Source organism: Monodelphis domestica, chromosome 1 (assembly GCF_027887165.1).
Source record: "Monodelphis domestica isolate mMonDom1 chromosome 1, mMonDom1.pri, whole genome shotgun sequence".
Lineage (NCBI taxonomy): Eukaryota > Metazoa > Chordata > Mammalia > Didelphimorphia > Didelphidae > Monodelphis > Monodelphis domestica.
In genome coordinates, this window is record NC_077227.1 from 363,077,570 (window position 1) to 363,098,068 (window position 20,499).

The 20,499-nt window shown below is 37.7% G+C and overlaps 1 protein-coding gene across 2 annotated transcripts in view; it reads right to left on the reverse strand.

Moving 5' to 3' along the window:
* The window catches only part of ATP10B (ATPase phospholipid transporting 10B (putative)), a 334,196-nt gene that overhangs the window by 95,471 nt on the left and 218,226 nt on the right, over positions 1-20,499 (reverse strand). For both annotated transcript variants that reach the window (XM_016426981.2, XM_056811542.1), the window contains one exon: positions 11,219-11,304. In XM_016426981.2, the coding sequence (XP_016282467.1) occupies positions 11,219-11,304 (86 nt within the window). The remainder of the gene's footprint in view (positions 1-11,218; positions 11,305-20,499) is intronic.

The window sequence follows — 20,499 nt, forward strand, 5'->3', positions numbered from 1 at the left end:
TCCAGTTGGCTTCTTCTATGTCTAACCAAAGTCTAAGCACTCCACAGCACCTGCTTCCACTACTCTTATGACTGTTGAAAAAATTTGTTCTCATCTGCCCTTTTCACTGAGGACAGCCTTGGGTAGACCCTTCCGCCCTCCAACTCATTAACAGGTTTGAAGCTTGTCAGTTACCCTCCACTTGATTGAGCCTTCCTACAGAATGAGTTTACCTAGGTGGGATTCCTGCACATGCTACAACTTCTTGGAGCTGCAGGTGAGAGTTGGGTGGCAAGTGGATACCAGAGGAGGAAAGTAACTGAAAAGGGCCCAGCGAACCTTCACACCACAGGTACTAATCTTCCTTGGGGAGGAAGTGAAGAGTGATGATATGGATTGCTCTTTCTAGGGTTTTAGAAATGGAAGGGGTTAGTGATTTAGTAAAGTAGTTTGAGAGATTAGCAAGGTAAAGGGGAGAGATTTTTAAGAAAGGAGAGATGAGCATTATTGTAGGCAGTAGGGAAGGAGTCACTAAAAAAGACAAAACCAGAGATAGGGAAGAGAGAAGAAAGATTGATAAGTTCCTAAAGGTGATGGAAAGGCAAAGTTTGGATATAAGTGGGATTTTTTATCAATGAAAAGGACAAGAGAATACATTGTGAATTTATAGTAGATAAAATAAATTTCATCATTTTTCTCAATTAACCAACTAATCTGCAAGCACTAACTAAACACTTATTGTTTGTTAGGCACTGGGAATAAAAAATAGTAGTGAAACAATCCTTGCCCTCAAGGAATTTATGGTCTGATGATGGTAAGGATACAGCATGTTAACATAAATAAGTACCAGGTCAATCAATCAATAAACAACTAAGTACTTACTATGTTCCAGGCACAGTGTTAAGTGCTGGTTAAATAATAAAAAAACCCAAACCAAAATACACACACACACACACACAAACAACCCTGGAATCAGAAAAAGCCTCTTGGAGAAGTTGGAACTTAGGTGGCTCAGTGGATTGAGAGCCAGGCCCAGAGATGGCAAGTACTAGGTTCCAATTTGACTGCAGACACTTACTAGCTGTGTGACCCAGGGCAATTCTTCTGCCTTGGAATCAATATAAAATAAGACAGAAGATAAGGGTTTAAAAAAAGTTGAAACTTGGGCTCAGTCGTGAAGAAAGGTAGAGGTTCCAAGAGGTAGGGGTAAGGAAGGAGAATATTCTAGGTATGGGGGACAGCCTAGGCAAAGACATAGAAGTGAGAGATGGAATGTTACATATAGGGAAAATTAGACAGGCCAGTATGGCTGGAGAATAAAATATAGAAGATGGAGTAATGTGTCATCAGTTTGGAAATCTCTTCTATCCATATGAAATGTATTGTGGTAGGTCAGTTCTTCACTCATCTGGGTCTTATTTTTCTCTTCAGTCAAAGGAATGAGTAGAACAAGATAATCTCTAGGGTCCCCTCTAATTTTAAAATTCAATGCTTCTAAATTTTCATCAGGACTCTGTGCTAACAACTTATTTTTCATAGTTTCCATGCCCATATAGGGTTAAGTGTGGTGCATAGGCTTAAAAAACTTTCATGGCATCCTGCTCTTTTAAAAGCTATGGACTAAAGACCTGTTTCTTACATGTGCTGCTGGGTGTGGTTCTCTTTGATGCTATGGTTTAAGAGTAAGCTAGAGCCAGGGAAGCACCCACACCCCAAATCTCTCACATCGCTGTTGAGTATTTGAATGACCAACACCTAATCATATATTAAGTTCAGAAGAATGCCTACAGGCTCTCCATTGTGGGAGGTACATTGCAGAGGCTAGCCCTCCTTTCAGTGGATTTCTCAAAACAGGATGGGTTAGGGCTTAAATTCTTTACATTTTCTGTCTCTTCTTGACAATTCCCTCCCTTCTAAGAATGATCTATAAGACAAACTCAACGATGAGGAGCCTGTTGTAAGTGCCCCAAGCGGAGAGGAGGGACCTTTCAAGAAGAGATTAAGCCTTCTCCCTCTCTTTGCTTCCTTATCTTTGAGAGACATAAAGGAGAATCTGGGGAATATGGTAACTCTGAGGTCAGAGTGTACCAGATGAAGGTATGGACTATGGTGACTAATTCTAAACAGAGGTCTGGAGAGAAAAGACTGAGAAACATTGGGTTTGCCAACAAGGAAAGTCACAGGCTCCATTTGACAAAATAGTTTGAGGAAAAAAGTGGTTGGGAGGCCAGAATGCAAAAGATTCAGTAAAACATGTAGGGAGAAAGTAAAAGGAGAGATTCAGAGAGAATCAGTATGATAGGCTCATCATTTTAGAGTTATAAAGGATCTTATAAGTCTTAGTAAATCTAACAGATGTAGAAACATTCTATAAATGAAGGAATTGGGGTCCATAGAAGTTAAGAGTTTTGCTCCAGTTCAGTAAGTAATAAGTAGTACAACTGGGATTAATTCAGGCCTTTTGCCTCCAAATCCAAGCACTCAGCATTATATCATCCTAGGGACTACTTTTGTTGTTGTTCAGTCATTTTAGTTGCATTCAACAACTTGTGATCCCATCTGAAGTTTCTTTGGAAGAGACACTGGAGTGGTTTGCCAATTCCTTCTCTAGCTCATTTGACAGATGAAAAAACTGAGGCAAACAGGGTTAAGTGACTTTACTGGGATCAGTCAGCTAGTAAGTGTCTGATGTCAGAGTTGAACTCAGGAAAAATTAGAGTCTACTAAGTACAACCAAATTGTTATTATCCAAATTTATAGATTTTTTGTTGCCTCTTTTGGAATTTAAAAATATATTCATTAATAGCATAAAAAAACAATAGCTCACATTTATGTAGTCCTTTGCTGTTTGCAAAGTGCTTTCTTCAGAATGAGCCTAAGTGATAAGTAACCTCTGACTTGGCTTTGTCATCTGTAAAATTTGTGGGTTGGACTAGATTGATGGTGTCAAACTCAAATATAATCTGAGGCCACTAAGCCATACATAAGAATCCCCCTGGGCCTCATATTAGAAAACCACATATTAACATTACCTATATTTTATTGCATGTTAATGAATTTTGTTAAATAGTTCCCAATTAAATTTTATTCTGCTTTGGGCTGCACTTGAGAGGGTTTTGGGCTGCACTGGGTACTCTGGTTATGTATGTTTGACATCTCTAGACTAGATAATCTAGGTCAATTTAGAACTAGCCCTATTAAGTTACATGTATCTGTGAAAAGGATTGTTTTCCTCATTTCAATGGTGAAGAAACTGAGGTTCAGAGTGGCTATAAGTAGGTAATATTCCAGTACTTCAAAGGATATGAGACTTTGCCAAAGTGGGTATACTCTTCATTAATGTCCATTGTAAACCAATTGTTTCTTTTCATTTTATGTGATTCTAATCTGTGCTTTCCCATTGAGCCTCTATGGAAGATTCATCCAACATTTAGGAATCTTTCCTCAAGGACTACATCTTTCTAATAATAAAATAACTAATATTTAGATAGTGCCTTAAAGCTTGCAAATCACCACACACACACACCCTACCCCTTACCATTCCAGCGTTACTATACATTACTCCTCCCATATTCTTTGGTTCCCCAAAATTTATCTTTGGGCTGCTCCTTATATTTAATAATCCATCTTCTGTCTCTGTGCCTTTCATAGACTGACTCTTAAGGGCCTGAGATTTGTTCTCTCTTTACCTTTTCCTCCAAGATGCCAAGCCAGCTTTGAACTTCATCTTGAAAATCACCTTTATTAATTGCCTGGCACATAATAGATACTTAACAAATGGTTACTGGTTGGTTTATTGATTGATTTTATGATACACCCTTGGTTCTACCTTGCTCTCGAACCATATTCACAAAGGCACAGCTTTTCCTGATTCTCTTCCCGGATGTTAATCCTTCCTCTATATCCTGGTGATGCTGGATTTATTTTGTATATACTTAGATATACTTGTATAAATTTATATACATATACAATATATAAACATGCACTTATAGTTACATGTTTATATGTGCAAATGCTGTATCTCCTGTAGAGCTCCTTGAGGCCAGAGACTTCTTTTTATCTTTGTAGTTGTGGCACCTTGGACAGGGCCTTGTACTAGTTGGTGCTTAAATAAAATGCTGATTGATGGATTCATTGATTCACTACTACTAGGTCTGTATTCCTCTCTGTCACTTTGTATGTCTTTCTCTCTGGCTCTGTGTCTGTCTGTCTGTCTGTCTGTCTCTCTTTCTGCCTCTGTATGGGTTGAGGTGAGATTAGCTCAGAAGTTACTTTGTGTGATGTATAAAACTACCTGGAAGCAGACCTGATGACATATCCTTGGGCCTACCTTGCTCTCCATCCATATTTTCTAAGACAAGATTTTAGAAATAATGAGGGTTGGTTATGTTATGATTAGAGTCTTAGTTTATCAGAAGTTTTTGTGACCTTCTGTGTTGATATATGATGAAAATCTCCACACTTGAGCACTCTAGATTCCCAGCCCCTCATGCAGAAATGCCACTCATTTTCAATCAGTCAGAAAGAGGATTAGAGGAATCAACTGCTACATGGCCACCAAGTACCTCATTCTGGGTATTTATCAGGAAGCTTTATTTGGATGACTTGGGATTCCTTTGTTTACAAATGACATGGATCAAAGCAACACCTTTAAGCTTCAGAATTGAATTTATAAGGGAAATTTATCTTTCAGAGAAGAGAGAAATGAAAGATGATGGGCCTTGGAAAAAGCAGATATCTTAGAAAGGGGGGATGTTTTATTTAGACTTTAAACAAACTCTAAACTTTAGTAGTGAGTCTGTAACCATTTGCCAGTGGTCTGCTCAAGTAATTTTGCTCATCAAAATGCCAGAGAAAGCCACTTTCTAGTCTTTCACCAGACTTAGAGCTGAAGATCCCTGAAATTATGTTCTTCTTTCTTTAGGACATTTATATTAGTGTTTTTGTAAGTCATTTGAGTTTTGTGCCAGTGTGTATTTCTTTCTAGATATCTTGAATTGAATTGAATTAGATGGAATCCTTTATTTAAAATAGTTTATCTATCTTTTCAGTTATTATTTTTCTCAATTCCTTCTCTTGTCTCTCCTTTCCCCTATCCTTCCCATATATGCCATTCCCAATTATGTATCAAAGGATATAACAAGGTGTGTGTAGAGCACAGCAGAGAGCATGGCTTACAGTTAGGAAGACCTGATTTTAAAACTGCTTTAGATATTAACTAGCTGTATGACTTTGGATAAATTAGTTAACTTCTTGCAACCTCAGTTTCCTCAGCTGTACAATGGAAATGAGAATCACTTCTACATCTTAGAGTCATTATAAGCCTAAAATGAGACAATATGTAAAGGTCTTTGTAGGTTCCATGTAAATGATACTATTGTGATTATTATTATTTGGGCACCAGAGAATATGACCAGAGAGAAAGAGAGAGAGGGAGAGAGGACCAAAGAACTTATGTTTTATTTTATGTTTCACAAGGTAGAGCTATAACTAGCAAATCTGAGGCCTATGGCAAACATACCAAAACATACAAACATAAACAATGTAAAAGGTGCTGTTGAATCACTTTAAAAATGTATAAGATGAATTAAGTCAAATTCAGTCCTTAGTGTATGTGGGCATACATGTATGTGTGTGATACACATATTTTGAACACAACTCAGGTCTCAGGTCACAAATCTCTCTGAGGGGAGACTCTGGGATATTACAGATTGGAAGGAAAAAGAGAGCTGGCATGCTACAAAACAACTTCAAATGGAGTGAGTAGAGTCGGGTCAGAGGAGAAAGACTTCACCTAGGACATGGATATAGTGCTAAGGGAGCAGCGGAAAAATATCAGATGGTTGTTTCCTATTTTAATAAAATTTTCTTGTCAATTTGGGGCTATATTTGGTTCTACTTGCTGAAAGAATATGTGCTTTCAATTTTGGCACCTTGGGACAAAGTTCCATTTGCCCCTTCCTCGTACCAGCTCAGTTAGCCAGGGAAGGGTGTTCATGATATTTCTGAGCACTTTGACATTCTGAACAAAAATGGAGACTCTAGGGAAGCAAGAGATCTTGGTCCTAAGTCTGTGTTCTGACAGTAACTTTAGGAATGACCTTTGGCAAGTGACTTTCCCTCTTCAGGCCTCAGTTCCTTCTTCTGTAAAAGGAAGGATTGGGCTAGGTCATCTTTAAGGTCTCATCCAGCTCTAAATCTGTGATCTGTGCCTTTGTTACTGCCCTAGAAAGATCAGTAAACCTGTTATTCTGACAGAATTAGAATGAGGATGGCAAGAATAATCAGTTGAAGATTCATAATGTCTGAGAAAAATCAAGTTGGTTTCCAGTCTATAATCCTTTGAGTACATTCTTTGTGGAAGAGGGAAAGTTCATTGTCCCTAGAAACCTGCTTCTACACAATTAATAAAGTAGCATCAACTTCTTCTTGAGTGATTTCGATGCAAACTCCACCAAATGTCATAATAATTCACATGTTAAATTCTTTTCCAGGTATGATTAGGGCACTCTCATGTACAAAATCCTTCAGTGCCCCCATTGTTTATGGAATGAATTATTAACTACTTTGTCTCTTATTTAAGGCTTGCCACAGCCTAATTACAATATGTCTTTCTGACTTCATTTTATACTCCTCCCCCAACTGGACTTCAAGCTTAACATGTCATCTCTTGTCTCTGCATTCACAGAGATTATTTCTGGGCCTTGGAATGCAACTCTACCCTTCTCTCCCTCCCCACCCCTCCAATCCAGCATCTTTCCCTTCCTTCAAAGGCTCAAGGGAGGTGTTTCCTTCTTAATGAAGTCTTTATTGATCCCTTTGAGTTTTCTTTCCCTATCTTCTTCTGTCACAATATTCATTATATTTTGCTTCTCTGCACTTAAAACAATTCTCCAAGAAGAATATATGCTTCTTGAGAAGAGACTATACCTCTTTTTATCTTTATATCTGTGACCACAAGCATAGTGCCTTGAACTAGCTGACTCTTAGTAAATGTCTGTTTCTTGAATTGAACTTTCTTCATCATGGATTGGAGGTGAACCCAAGTTCTTGAAGACTCCATCAGGGAACATAAGTTCTGGTAGGTCTTACTAAGCTGAAAAAGTTTCAAATACAGGTTTGATATTGGACTGCGGGTCATATAAGGAGCAGTATAAGTTTGGAGGGAGTCATTAACAAGTCTTTTAAAGAATAATGAACCTTTTGGTGACATCTATCTACCTCTCTATCACTAGAGGAAGTATCCACATTGCCACAACCATGGGTCCCTAAATTGTTGAATTAAAAGTGATGGAATCAACAGGGATGGAAGGGACTTTAAATGTTTTCTACTCTAACGCTTTCCTTCTCCAAGTAAGGTAACTAGAGATCAGAGAAATTAAGTCACTTCCTCAAGTTTCAGAAGTGGGACTTTTTTAATCCAAAGCCTATGATGTATTATGCCAAGGGACCACTGTCTCTGTCCTATGACATTAAGTTTGAATCCAAGTACTTTCTCTTATGTAATGGAGAGAGTGACAGCTTTGGAGTCAAGAATAGCTGGGTTCAAGTTCTGCCCCCAACAGAAACTGGATGGCAAATTTGATTTATTTAATCTCTCAGTTTTCAACAGTCTAAGACTGTAAGTTGCAGAAGACAGGCTGATCTGTATTGGTGGAGAGAACTTCTTTATCTTCTGTTCTCTACTTTGATGACATTATAAATCAATACAAAAGAAAAAACAAAGGTCAAGTCAAAGAAGGTATAAATTGAATAGGAGGCAAGAGGGTTGACCTTTTTACAGCAATACTCATTGTTTTCAAGCATAGACTTAGTTCTCTGTACAAATTAAGCACATGATAAAGTTTTAAAAAGCTAATACAAACTATACTTTTCTCCCTTTTTTTCCTTTTGTGAAAAGCTGAGAATGGCACGAAATTAAATTTTAGTAAAAGAAAGACAAAGTGATGAAGCTGAAGAGAGAAGGTGGAGATCAGGTTGAATAAAATATCTTTATCTGAATGGAAAAAATGTAAAAGAGCTCATTTGGAGTACACACACACATATGTTAGCATTTTTGTACAATTATTTCTCAATGTCAGCCTCTATGAATGGATAGCTTATTTTTAGATCAGTACAGCAATAACCTTGTTTCATTGTATGATACAAGGTATTATGGTTTAGAAATAAGGTTAAAAGGCTTGTAGACTACTCAAAAATCTAATTCTTATCTCCCTTGAATAACATCTTCAGTAAGAGAATTGAACAATACTGGACATGATGAGTATGGATGAATGCTAACAGAAATGAAAATGACCATCTACTAACAGTCAGGAAATGATTACTTACTCCCTAAAGAATAATTTCTAAATAGCTAGAGCAAAGGTCAAAGTCATCATGAACAAGAAATAAAGGATAATGATAATGGAAAGGCACTGCAGACAATTATAAGAGCTATCCCCTAAGTGAATCAGATTAGCTGAAAAATAGTATTGGAAGGAAATGATTTTAACATGCTTGTTTCCCAATAGAACCATAAGGGGGATTGTGTAAAGGGAACCTCCTGCCCCCAGGATCATCTGACCTCCGTCCCTGTGCTGTGTGACTAGACATCATGTGAACATTCCAAACAGAGGTCATAGGTGAAGAGTCCTAGGGACATGACATGGAACTAAAAGGTTATGGGTTCACGCCAAAATAAAGGATAAAAGAAGGGGTGTGTAGGGTGCACTCTCTCTATTCCTTGGACAGAGGTGGTAGAGGACCGTGACTGAGAGAGATAGTCATGTGGAGAGACATGTGGTTAGAATTTGATTAGAAATAGGCTTTAATATCTATCTATTTGCTTTCTTTATTCAAGTAATATTAATAAACTTTATGGAAACTAAGAACCAGGAGTTTTTCATTTAACTTTAACAGTAGAAAGTAGATAAAGGGACTGACTGACTCTGATTATTAACATTTCCCTTAGACTTTTAACTCTTATAACTCGGTCACCACATTGAGGAGGCCAATAGAACCCAGAAACCAGTTACCCAGTAAACACTAGATATGCTTGCCAAATAGAGAAAAATGGCAGCCAAGGGTAGAACAGATTTTGAATAGAAATTCATTTTGTAAAATAAGGAACATGGGAGAAGATTATAAGAACTATGCTCTCATAAAATAATGAAAGGCAATGGAAGAGAAAATAAGTTTGCAAAAAGCACAACACAAAGATCCAGGAGCATTTGTAGTTGAAATTAGGAGTTGGAAGTGAGGGAAACAAATAGGAAAATAATGAAATACATTTTACATAAATATGTTTTCATTATTGCTGACCATGGCTTTAACTTTAGTTCACAAAATACTACATGAAGAAGTGGAAATAATTCTCAATAAAATTAAGTCAGAAATGGTAGCTAGACCAGACACATAAAAAGAGCTTTATTTTGGAGGTGTCATGATTTCAGGGTTCTGGAGTTTTCCTCCCACAAATTGTATTCATATATATTCTAAGATCACATATGATTTCTTGATTAATGTGACCACAGAGGTAACTGTTTAATAAATCTCTGATCATTAATGTCAAATAAGACAGAAAAACAGAAAGATATAAGTTCATCAATGCTCTCTACCATCATCATGGATGATTTCCTACATAAAGCCAAGATGGAAGAAGGATGCACTATAGAAGGTGAAATAATTCAGAGTCTTCTGTTTGGGGATGTTGTAGTGCCAAACCCATCAGTAACTGAAATAACAATATGTCAGCTGTGGTATGGCCAATCCACTGAGTTAGTCTATCAGTCTTTCTGGTTTGGACAGGCATTTTAGATAGAAAATGATTTAAGCTTAGAATTGAATAGGATGAAGAGAACTATTTGGATTGCCTTCTAGAAATTAAGCATCATTTTCAACAGTTTCTATTTGTTGCCTGACAGAGAAATTCATCTTTGGGTCAATGTGTAATCTCCAAAGAATCAAAACTGAAAGTGACCCAAAGGAAAATGGAAAGATGCATGGTGGGTATAAGTAGGTTGTATCATATTACCATTATGATTTACATGCAAGAATTAACATAAAATATATCACCCAGGAAATATAAGATCAGAAAAGGTGATTCTTTGGTCAGAAACAGATTCTGAAGGCCTACATATTGACTTAGAAAACCACAAATTGATGTTATCCATGCTGCATATTTGGACTATGAATTTGACACTTCTGGTCTTGATCATATATTGAGAGCAAGGGATGAACATACTGATTCAGTGTTCCATTGGTATCCAAAGAATTTAAAAAGATTTAGAAAAGGCCTCCTAGCACAATGGGTAGCTCAACTATGGAGGATTAATGGGAAGACATAGGCAAGAATGGGAAGGACATGATAAATGACAATCTGTACAATGCTTTGCAATGAGTAAGTGTTAAATAGATGCCTGTTGAAGTGAAATTGAGATGCTAAGATCATGGATCCACTGGAGTATTAAATTAAAACACTGTAATATTTTAAATTTATAGGTTTGTGGTTTTTACACATATGTTTGAGATGCAATATTGGTATATTAGAAGCTTTGAGTTGGAAGACTTAGTATTGAATCTTAGCTTCCTCATCTGTCCAAAGTGTATTTTAATTACTTGTACTGCCTGTCTTATAGGGTTGTTATGGGGAAAACAATTCCAAAGCCTGAAAGAGACGTGAACTCAAAATTTGAGCTACTGTTTGATCCCTATTTAGCAGATGAGGAAACTGGGCTTTCCTTCCCAGTTAAATTAAGTGACTTTCCTGAGGTCAATAGGGTTAACTGGTGGCATATCTGGGATGAGAACACAAATCTTTTGATTCCTTATTCAAGGCTCTTTCCTTGATACTTCTTTGTTATGTAAGTTTTAAAAATGTCTGATTAGCAGACAGGTTTTTTCAATGTCAAACTCCCTTTTATGTAGTAGAAATTAATACTCTGAATTACAAATTGCCTATTAAGTAATTTCAAGAAAATATTCTGGGGCATCTAGGTGGCACAGTGGCTAGAAAGCTAGGCCTGGGGTTGGGAGTTCAAAATGTGGAGTAAAAATATGGAGTGGGGTTCAAATCTGACCTTAGAAATGTCTTAGCTGTATGATCCTGGACAAGTCACTTAACTCCATTTGTCTAGCTTCTACCTTCTGTCTTAGGACTGCTACTAAGTCAGAAAATAATCATTAAAAAACATTCCAACTCAATAGTTGCAAAAGCAAAAAAAAAAGACAATAGCAAATAGCACAGGGCTTGGTTACTTACATATAACCTTTGAATTTACTGAGGTTATTGTTGGGCTTCTCACACACAATCTTGTTCTGAAAGAGTTCTGGTTCAAACCGAGATTCCTATAAAAAAGATTATACCATGAGTTTTCTTCCTTAGATGGACCCAGTTTTTAATAGGCTCATCAGACAAGCTAATTACCATTAGAACCATTCCAAATTAGCATCCCAGCATGAGGTAATCCCTTTTTTGTCATCATCTGAGAATTGTAATACAGTAGAAGAGAATGTTAAATCCTCACTATGGGAGAGAAAAGTGACTGAAAGTAACAGTATATATTTGAGAGCACAGAAAAATATATAATAGGGATTATCTAGCTTGAGAACTTCTTCACAGTCTGTTGGGGTTTAGTTCTCTTTGGATTCCCTTTCTTCTCTTCTTTTTTTTCTCTTTCCTCTCTTTTTTAAAGGATAATATAGCATAGTAGGAAATATACAAATGTAGATGGCAGGAGATTGTGAAAAGCCTAGTACTTGCAAGGAAGAATCTGTGACTAGGCAGTGGGAATGAAAAGATTTAAAAAGAATAATAGTCTGCCTTCAAGGACTCTACATTCTATTGGATGAGAATCTATACAGCAACTCTAGAAGTTAGGTGCTGCTATTAACTCTGTTTTACAGATGAAGAAACTGAAGCAGCAGAGATAAAGTGACCTGTCTAGAATCACAAAGCTAGTAAGTGTCTGAGGCAAGATTTGACCTCATGTCTTCTTGACTCCAGGGCATCTAGTTTATATAGTAGATACAGTGCCAGGACTTGAGTCAGGAAGGTTCTTCTTCCTAAATTCAAATCTGGCCTCCAACTACTAGATGTGTGATCCCAGATAAGTTACTTAACCCTATTTACCTCAGTTTACTCAACTAATGAATTGGAAAGGGAAATGGTAAACTACTCCAGTATCTTTGCCAAGAAAACCTCCACATGGGGTCATGAAGAATTGGACATAACTGAAATGATTGCATGACTTGATTCCAGATAGAGTACTCTTCACTCTATTTGCTGATCTTCTAGATGGTGTTTCTGAAAGCATTTATAAAGGGGAGTCCCTAGCAATCTCCCTTACAACTATGTGGCACGAAGGAGAAATTAGTCACCAAGTTTCATTAGGACAGAAACAAAGGGAAAATGCATGGTAACAGAGGAAGTGTTACCTTCTCTAAGTTTTTTGGGTTTTCTCATCTCTAAAATGAGGATGCTTGCTCCATTTGTCTCACACAAATGACATCATAGTTATAGTAGTAAAATGATCATAAATTAAAGATTTCTATCCAATTTCCTCCTTTGACAGCTGAAGAAATTGAGGTTGAAAGAGGTCACACAAGCATCATAATGACAGAGAAAGGATTTGCACTCACCTCCTTTTACTCTACATGCAATATTCTTTCCATTAAACTACCTGTGAGGGGGGTTTGTAAATTATAAAAAGCATGATACAAATTAAAGCTATTTGACTAACCATAATTAGATTGCAAGTGCCTTAAAGAGAGAGTTTTTTTTTTGCTTTTTTTTGAATCCCCAGTATTTAGCATAGCGCCCAGAGCTTAATAGATGCTTTTTTTGACTGACCATTTAATTATTTTTTTTTACTTTAAAAACAAATAAACCAAAAATGTATTGTCCAAAAGCTCTGTAGCGATGGCATCATTAGGAAGGACATTAAATTTGGAAGGTGTTGACAGTAGTTGTACTTTAATTGCAGTGAAGAAACAACTGAGCTTAGCACCTAGTTAGCAAGATTAGAGTAGAAAACTGCCAGTTTTCTCCCTACCACAGCTACATCTCAGGGGAAATTCTTTCCCAGACCCTATCAGAGCAGCTTCAATTGCTGTCACTACCTTGTTTCCCTTCCAGGATTCCATGCTTCTCCTTCCCCAATAAATTTATCTTCAAAAGTTGGTTTGAGGGCATATTTTTGTCCTGTTTTCTTGGCACCAAAACCAAGCAGATACATTCCACCTGCCTGAAATAAATCACTTATCAACAAGCTTCTAAAAATAGTTCTATGTTCTCTCTTGTATTAATTCTTTCAGGGACAAGAAATCGCTGAGCATCTAGATGGGAACCAAAAATGCAGTAATTTGTCACTCCTTTTTTTGCTACCAACCAAGATGTGCTTCACCTGCTTTCACTTACCTTTGGATTTTGAAATCCAAATTTACCTCAAATGTGAATGTTACTTGAATAATAAGACTAAATGAGCCCTCAAGAATGATGCTCTTCCATTAAATCCCCTTGCCCTTTAATCTCTAGGTATCGTAGAACATTAGTGATAGAAAGGATCTTTAAATTTTCAGTTTTCTGATGAGGATTTGAAATATAGAGATATGAAGTATGAATAGATATAGACATAGACATAGACATAGATATAGATATAGATATAGATATAGATATAGATATAGATATAGATATAGATATAGATATAGATATAGATATAGATATAGATATAGATATAGATATAGATATATGAAGTAACCTTACTGAAGATTATAGAGGACTTGGTGGTGGGGTTAGCAACTTAATTCGCCCATCTCCAAGGCCTGTGCTTTTCCCCTTCTACCATAGGACTGTCCTTCCTTCCTTCCTTCCTTCCTTCCTTCCTTCCTTCCTTCCTTCCTTCCTTCCTTCCTTCCTTCCTTCCTTCCTTCCTTCCTTCCTTCCTTCCTTCCTTCCTTCCTTCCTTCCTTCCTTCCTTCCTTCCTTCCTTCCTCTTTTTTCCCCCTTTTTATTTGATCCTAGCAGAAACAAGTAATAATTATTACCAATGGACATCAAGAAGGGGCTTCTCTATAGTCAGACTTAGACTTTAGCATGACATCTAGGTGGATAGTGGACTGGAGTAGGGAAAGCCTTGAGGGAGACTAATTAGAGTCCAGATGAGAAATGATAAAGGATTGAATGAGGGTGGAGACAGTATTCCTGGAGAGAAGAAGACATGTATATACAAGAGACATTGGGAAGGCAGGAACAACTGAATTTGGCAGTGAGCAGTTGTGACTTTGGAAAACTGATGATGAACCCCTCTGCTTCTTCTCAGCAAACTGGTAGTGTGCTCTAAAAGTAGGATGGAGCATATATTATCAGATATGACCATTTTATTAATTTATTTTCCTTAAATATAATTCTTTTTTCTTCTTCAATAGAGGCTTCTATGTCAAGTATAAGGATGGAAGAATGTGGAATCATTGGGAAGTGAATGTGATTTTTAAAAAAAGAACATCAATAGGAAGAAAGCTACCACCTTCATTCAACCTTTCCTCATTTCTCAAATGGACAATTGCAGGTTTATGTCATACCCTTGTTGATTGTTTCCTTATTACCTCAAAGATCAGATGATCTCCTCCATTTGGCATGTAAAGCCCTTCTTTTAACCTGGCCCTTGCATACCTTTCCAAGGTTTGTATATTTTACTCTCTTCTACATATTCTGTGATCAGCTAGACTGGCCTACTTGCTGTTTCTGAAACAACATTGCATCTCCTTGTACTTTTGTACTGGCTGCCATTCCTGCTTGGAATGCTCTGTTCCTTTCACTTCCTAATTTCCTTTAAGACTGAGTGAGCTCAATGTTAATCTTCTCCTTGAAGCTTTGCCTGGTCCTTTCCCTCTGAAATTACCTTTTAATTACTGTTTAGCCATGAAGCCAGGTGGCACAGTGGATAGAGTTCCTGACCTGGAGTCAGGAAGACTCATCTTTCAGAGTTCAAATATGATCTCAGACATTTACTAGCTGTATGACCTGGGATAAGCCATTTTAACCCTGTTTGCTTCAATTTCCTTATCTGTAGATAAACTGGAGAAGGAAATGGCAAACCACTCTAGTATCTTTGCCAAGAAAACCCCTACTGGGGTCAGGAAGAATCAGACAACTGAAAAATGATTGAAAAACAGCAACACTATCTATCTAACAAGGGGCTGATCAATTTACATGTATAGATTGTAGAAACATATTAGAATATCCCTTTTAGTTTCTCTAAACATATTTTAAAATACTATTTTCTGGTCTAAAACTTTTTCCTTTGGAAAAAATGAGAACAAAACCTAAGGTCTTCCATTGAAATGCAATACAAATGATAACAAAACCCAACTCTTGTCTAGATGGTTTCATTGCCTTTCTTTCCTCTGAGGTGATTAGTGCCATGACCCACCTAACTGGGTAAATCTATTTCTCTTTCAAAATGCAAGATAAGATTGCTTCAAGTTAGGAAGACCTGAGTCCAAGTCCAGAATGAAACACTTAGAAGCTGTGTGACCCTGGTCAAATCACTTAACCTTTGCCTCAGTTTCCTCATCTGTAAAATGAACTGGAGAAGAAGGAAATGATAAGCCATTTCAGTTTCTTTTTGGAAGACTCCAAATGTGTTTATGAAAAGTTGGACATGACTGAAATGACTAAACAACAGTCCTGCCGTTTTCTGCTTTGGTCAGACCATAACTATGGGTCTGGGCACTATAGTTTAAGAAAGACAGTGATAAGTTGGGAAATGTCTAGAGGAGTGCCACCAAAAAGAAGAAGGGCTTTGAGTCCCTGTCATATGATCATAAATTGAAGGAGATGGGGATATTTAGCCTGGAGAAGAGAAGACTAGAAGCAGGAGTTAAATTCCATCAAGTGAAGAGCTATCATATGGATCATTTGTATTAAAATCATTCTCTTTGGTTCCTGAGGACAGAACCAGGAATTATGTATGTGTGGAAGTTGAAAAGGGACAAATTTGGGTGCCATGTCCAGAAAACCTTCATAATATTTAGAGCTATCCAAATGTGAATGGGTTGCTTTGGGATGTCAAGTAAATTTTTCTCGTTGGAGGTCTTCCAGCAAAGGACAGAAGATCATCTTTGGGATTTGGTCAAATTCTGAGCTTCTATGATTCAGATTGAATTTCTAAGGAAATGACAGGAATACTACCATGACTGTTGGAATCCTGATCTATTGCTTAACATGATTCTTCAGTCTGTAACTGAGTCAATAAACATTTATCATGTACTTATTTTGTCCCAGTCACTGTGCTAAGCACTGGGTACATAAAGAAAGGGAAAAACACAGTCCCTCCCCTCAAGGAGGAGCTCACATCACTATAATGGTAGAAATCATGCAATTAACTATGTTCATGTAAATGGGAGATGAAGGGGAACTAGGAACAAAGAAGATTGGAAAAGACTCATTTCAAATCAAATGTTGAAGAAAGCCAGGGAATGTTGGAAGTGGGGTGCAGCAGAGGTGGAGATCACTCTGGGAATGAGAGACAGCCAGTGTAAAGACACAGAAAGAAGAGAGGGGATGTCATCTATAGGGAGCAATAAGCAGGATGGCGAAGGCAAATTGTCTTGTTTATGGATGGAAGTAAAGTCTATGTCGATTTCAAGTAGATAGTAAGGGACAAGACTGTGGAGGGCTTTAGATGCCAAACAGAGGAGTGATAGGGTCTATTTGATCCAGAGATAAAGGAACCATGAATAATTTTCACAGAGATCCTTTTGTGTTCTGCTGAAGGCCACAGAAAAGCTTTTTATACAAGCAGCAGGTGGGATATCTGGGCATGAACTCTGGCCCCTGGGATTGCTTGGGTTTGTAGAGGAGTCCTAGAAATGTTTTGTGTAAAGCCTTTTCATAAACAATATACTCTGGGAAAGAAACACCTCCTGGGATGATGTAATGACACATGACTTGACTGTGATATCTTGATAAAAACGTAATCCAAACAATCATTAAATGCAACTTTTGTGAAGTTGCCCATCTAGCCCCACAGACCCCTGTTCATTTTCAGTGTTTGGACCTTAACAAGCCCAGGGCTGGCAGAGGAGTTTATATTTGATCCTAGGGGATATAAGAAGCAAATGGCATTTTTTGAGTAGCGGGGTGAAATGGTCAGGCCTATACTTTAGGAAAAATTACTTTGGCAGCTGAAGGGAGGGTGGATTAGAGGGAGAAGAGGTAGAGACTAGAATTCTGGAAGACATCAAGTGAGAGGAGTTAAGGACTTTTACTATGGTGATTATTTGTTTGAATGGAGAGAAGACTTGCAATAGGAGAAATTTCTTAACTCCTCTCCTTCATATACAAGTCAGGCTAGTTTTTCCTTAAAAGGTTCTGAGACCTTCCTTCAGACTTGGCTAGTTCAGCAGGTAGTAAGAATTCAGCCTATTGATATTTCCTCATTGGCTCAGTACAAAGCAACCTTGAAGAGCTCAAGGACCAGTAGATCACCACTGGTAATTGAAGTAGAATTCTGTTCATCTTAGTCAACTAGGGTGTTTATCGATACCCTTGTTGAGTATACTGCTATGACTAAATAAATCATTTTTGTTAACTGTTGAATGGCTGATGAGTATCTTCTTTTGTTCAAATAATGAACCTTTTAAACTATTAGGGAATTAGCCTGAGTCAGACCCAGCCTAGAGCAGGGCACATTCAAGAGAGTTTGAGAAGTTAGAAAAGACAAGATTTGACAAGACTGGATATATGGCACATGTGAGGTAATAAAGATGACATACAAATTTGTAAGCCTGGGTGATTTGGGGAATAGTGTCGTACTGACAATCATAGGCTATTTAGGAAGATGGGAAAGATTTAGGGGGAAGAATATGAGTTGTTTTGAACATGTCAAGTTTGAGATGTTTACAGGATATCTGATTTAAGGTGTCTAAAATTTGGCAATTGGATAATGGGAGATAAGAGCTGGATATATAGATCTAGTAATCATCTGAATAGATGATAACTGAACTCATGGAGGCTGATGAGATTGCTAATTAAGAGAGTTGAAAGGGAAAAGAGAGGAGCCAGGACAGAACCTGAGTGTGACCTGAATAAAGATCCAGCAAAGAAAGCAGACTGAGAATGAGCAGTCAAACAGCAAGAGAACAAAGAGTAATATCATGACAACCTATCAAGGAGAGGGTGTCTAGGAGGAGAGGGTGATTGACAGTTTCAAAAGCTGTAGAAAGGTCAAGAATGATAAAGATTGAGAAAAGGCCATTAGATTTGGCAGTAGAAAGATCACTAGTAACTTGGGATAAGGCAGTTTCAGTTAAATGATGGAGCCAGAAACCAGATTGAAGAGGGTTTAGAATATACTAAGAGGAAAGGAAGTGGAAGTACTTGTTTGGATAACTTTTTAAAGGAGTTTGGTGAAATGGAGAGGAGAGATGGTTACCAGGAATGACTGGATTATGAGTTGTTTTTGTTTGCTTGATTTTTTTAGGATTAAAGATTTGAAGGTCCATTTATAGGAAGGAGGAAAGGAGACATTTTATACATAGGGAGAGACTGAAGAGTGGAGATGCAGCTGGCATGATATCAGGGCTAATTTTATTGGAGAAGATGGGAAGGGAAAGAATCAGTGTCAGCTCCAGGTAATCTGTTGCTTACTGGGTCCAACTCTGGTTCTCAGAACCAGGATAGTGACTTTCTAACCAGGGCAAGCTGGAGAGGCAATTGAAGCAATTCATCCATCTGTCAATCAATTAACAAACATTTGCTGGGCACTTACTGTGTAGGATATAGTACTAGGCTCCAAGAGATATTCTTTTGGAGCTTAAAGTCTAGCAATTAGGAGAATGATTTTCTTTCTCCATTTGTATGTTTAGTTATTAGAACTGGGCCAGCTGACATGGGAGAATCTAGGGAGCACCAGGCCTCAGATAATTGGGGGACTTTCTCTTATTCCAGCCCTATCCTAGTCCCTTGGGTTTGCCTCTCACCACTTTCACAAATTTCTGTCTAGCCAAATTGGACTTTATTCATTGTGCCTTAAAGATGTTTTGCCTTCCCTATACCTTTGCTGAGGCTGCTCTTTCCACATGTGATTCTCTCCCTGTGTGAAATTCTCTATCTCCTCAGTTCACTTTGGCCAAATGTGACCAATTGTTCAAGGCCCATTTTAAAATTTAGTTCTTAGGGGAAGCTTTCTGTGACTGCTCTGGTCTAAAATGAATTCTTCCACCTGTGTACTCCTAGAGTACTTATTGTCTGAGTTCTTAGTGGGCACTTATAGGCACCAAAGATTTGTGATTTTGTTGATAGACTTGAGTTTGAGGCTCCAAGAGGTTCAGAGACTTGCCTATGGTCACCTAACTGAAATATGTCACAGACAGCATTTGAATTTAGGTATTTCTGGCACCATATCCAATACTTTATCCCTTCTGCTTTAGTGATACTTTAGTGATTTTTCTTTTATGTATCCTGCTTTTCTCTCTAGTTAAGCTATACATTAAAAAAATAATAACTCCAATATGTTACATTTTTAAAGTCCTTACTATGTGTCAGGCAATATATGAAAAGCTTTACAAATTTTATCTCATTTGATCCTCACAATAACCCTGGGAAGAAGATGTTATTATTATCTCCCTTTAGAAGATATGGAAACTGAGACACACAGAGGCTAAGTTGATTTGCCTAACATTACATTGCTAGTAAGTCTAAGGCAGAATTTGAACCTGGGTCTTCCCAACTGTAGACTCAGTGCTCTATCTACTTTGTAACAGGATTATCTTAGACATTTACACACCCCACATAGCGCTTTGAAGCAAAGTCTTGTACTTTGAGTCTCTTGGCTAAGAATTTAGAGGGACTTGGTTCCACTTTTGGACCTATCACTCACAAGCACCATGACTTTGGATCAGTCACTTTTCCTCATCTGTAAAATAAGAATAATTTTGAGTTGGGATAGAAATTGTGAAGACTCTTTGGGCAACTCATTTGAATGTAAGAAAGGCTGGCTGCAAATCTCCTCGAAGAAAGCATAGATGGATATCACATAGACAAATAGTCTGCATTGTTTGTCTGGAAACTTCCATTTTGCAAATGAATTTGACTGAGACCTTTGAAAAAAGAACTAGATCAGATGTATTCCATCTGGTTGACTTGGAACAGCATAAAAGGGCTGGCTCTGGAACTGGAGGGTCCAAGATCAAATCCCACTTTTGACACTTACTACCATATTGACCTTGGATGCATTCCTGTACTCTGGCCTCAATTTCTTAGTTGCTGAAGGGATGGGGTTGAACTAGATTGTCCTTGAGGGCTCTTTCAGCTCTCTGATTGTTATGCAATTGAATGTAGAAGAGAGAGATGCAAAAGACTCCAGAGTATGGTTGTGGGCAGTGTTTTATGTTATATAACCCCCTCAGTGATCAATACAGCTGATCTGGGCTTCAAGCTCTTGCTGATCCACTCCTATAGGAGACTGTCTGTACAAATAGCAAATGATGCTGCACCAAATCTTACTGCATTGATTAAGTGATTGCTATATGCCAGCCACT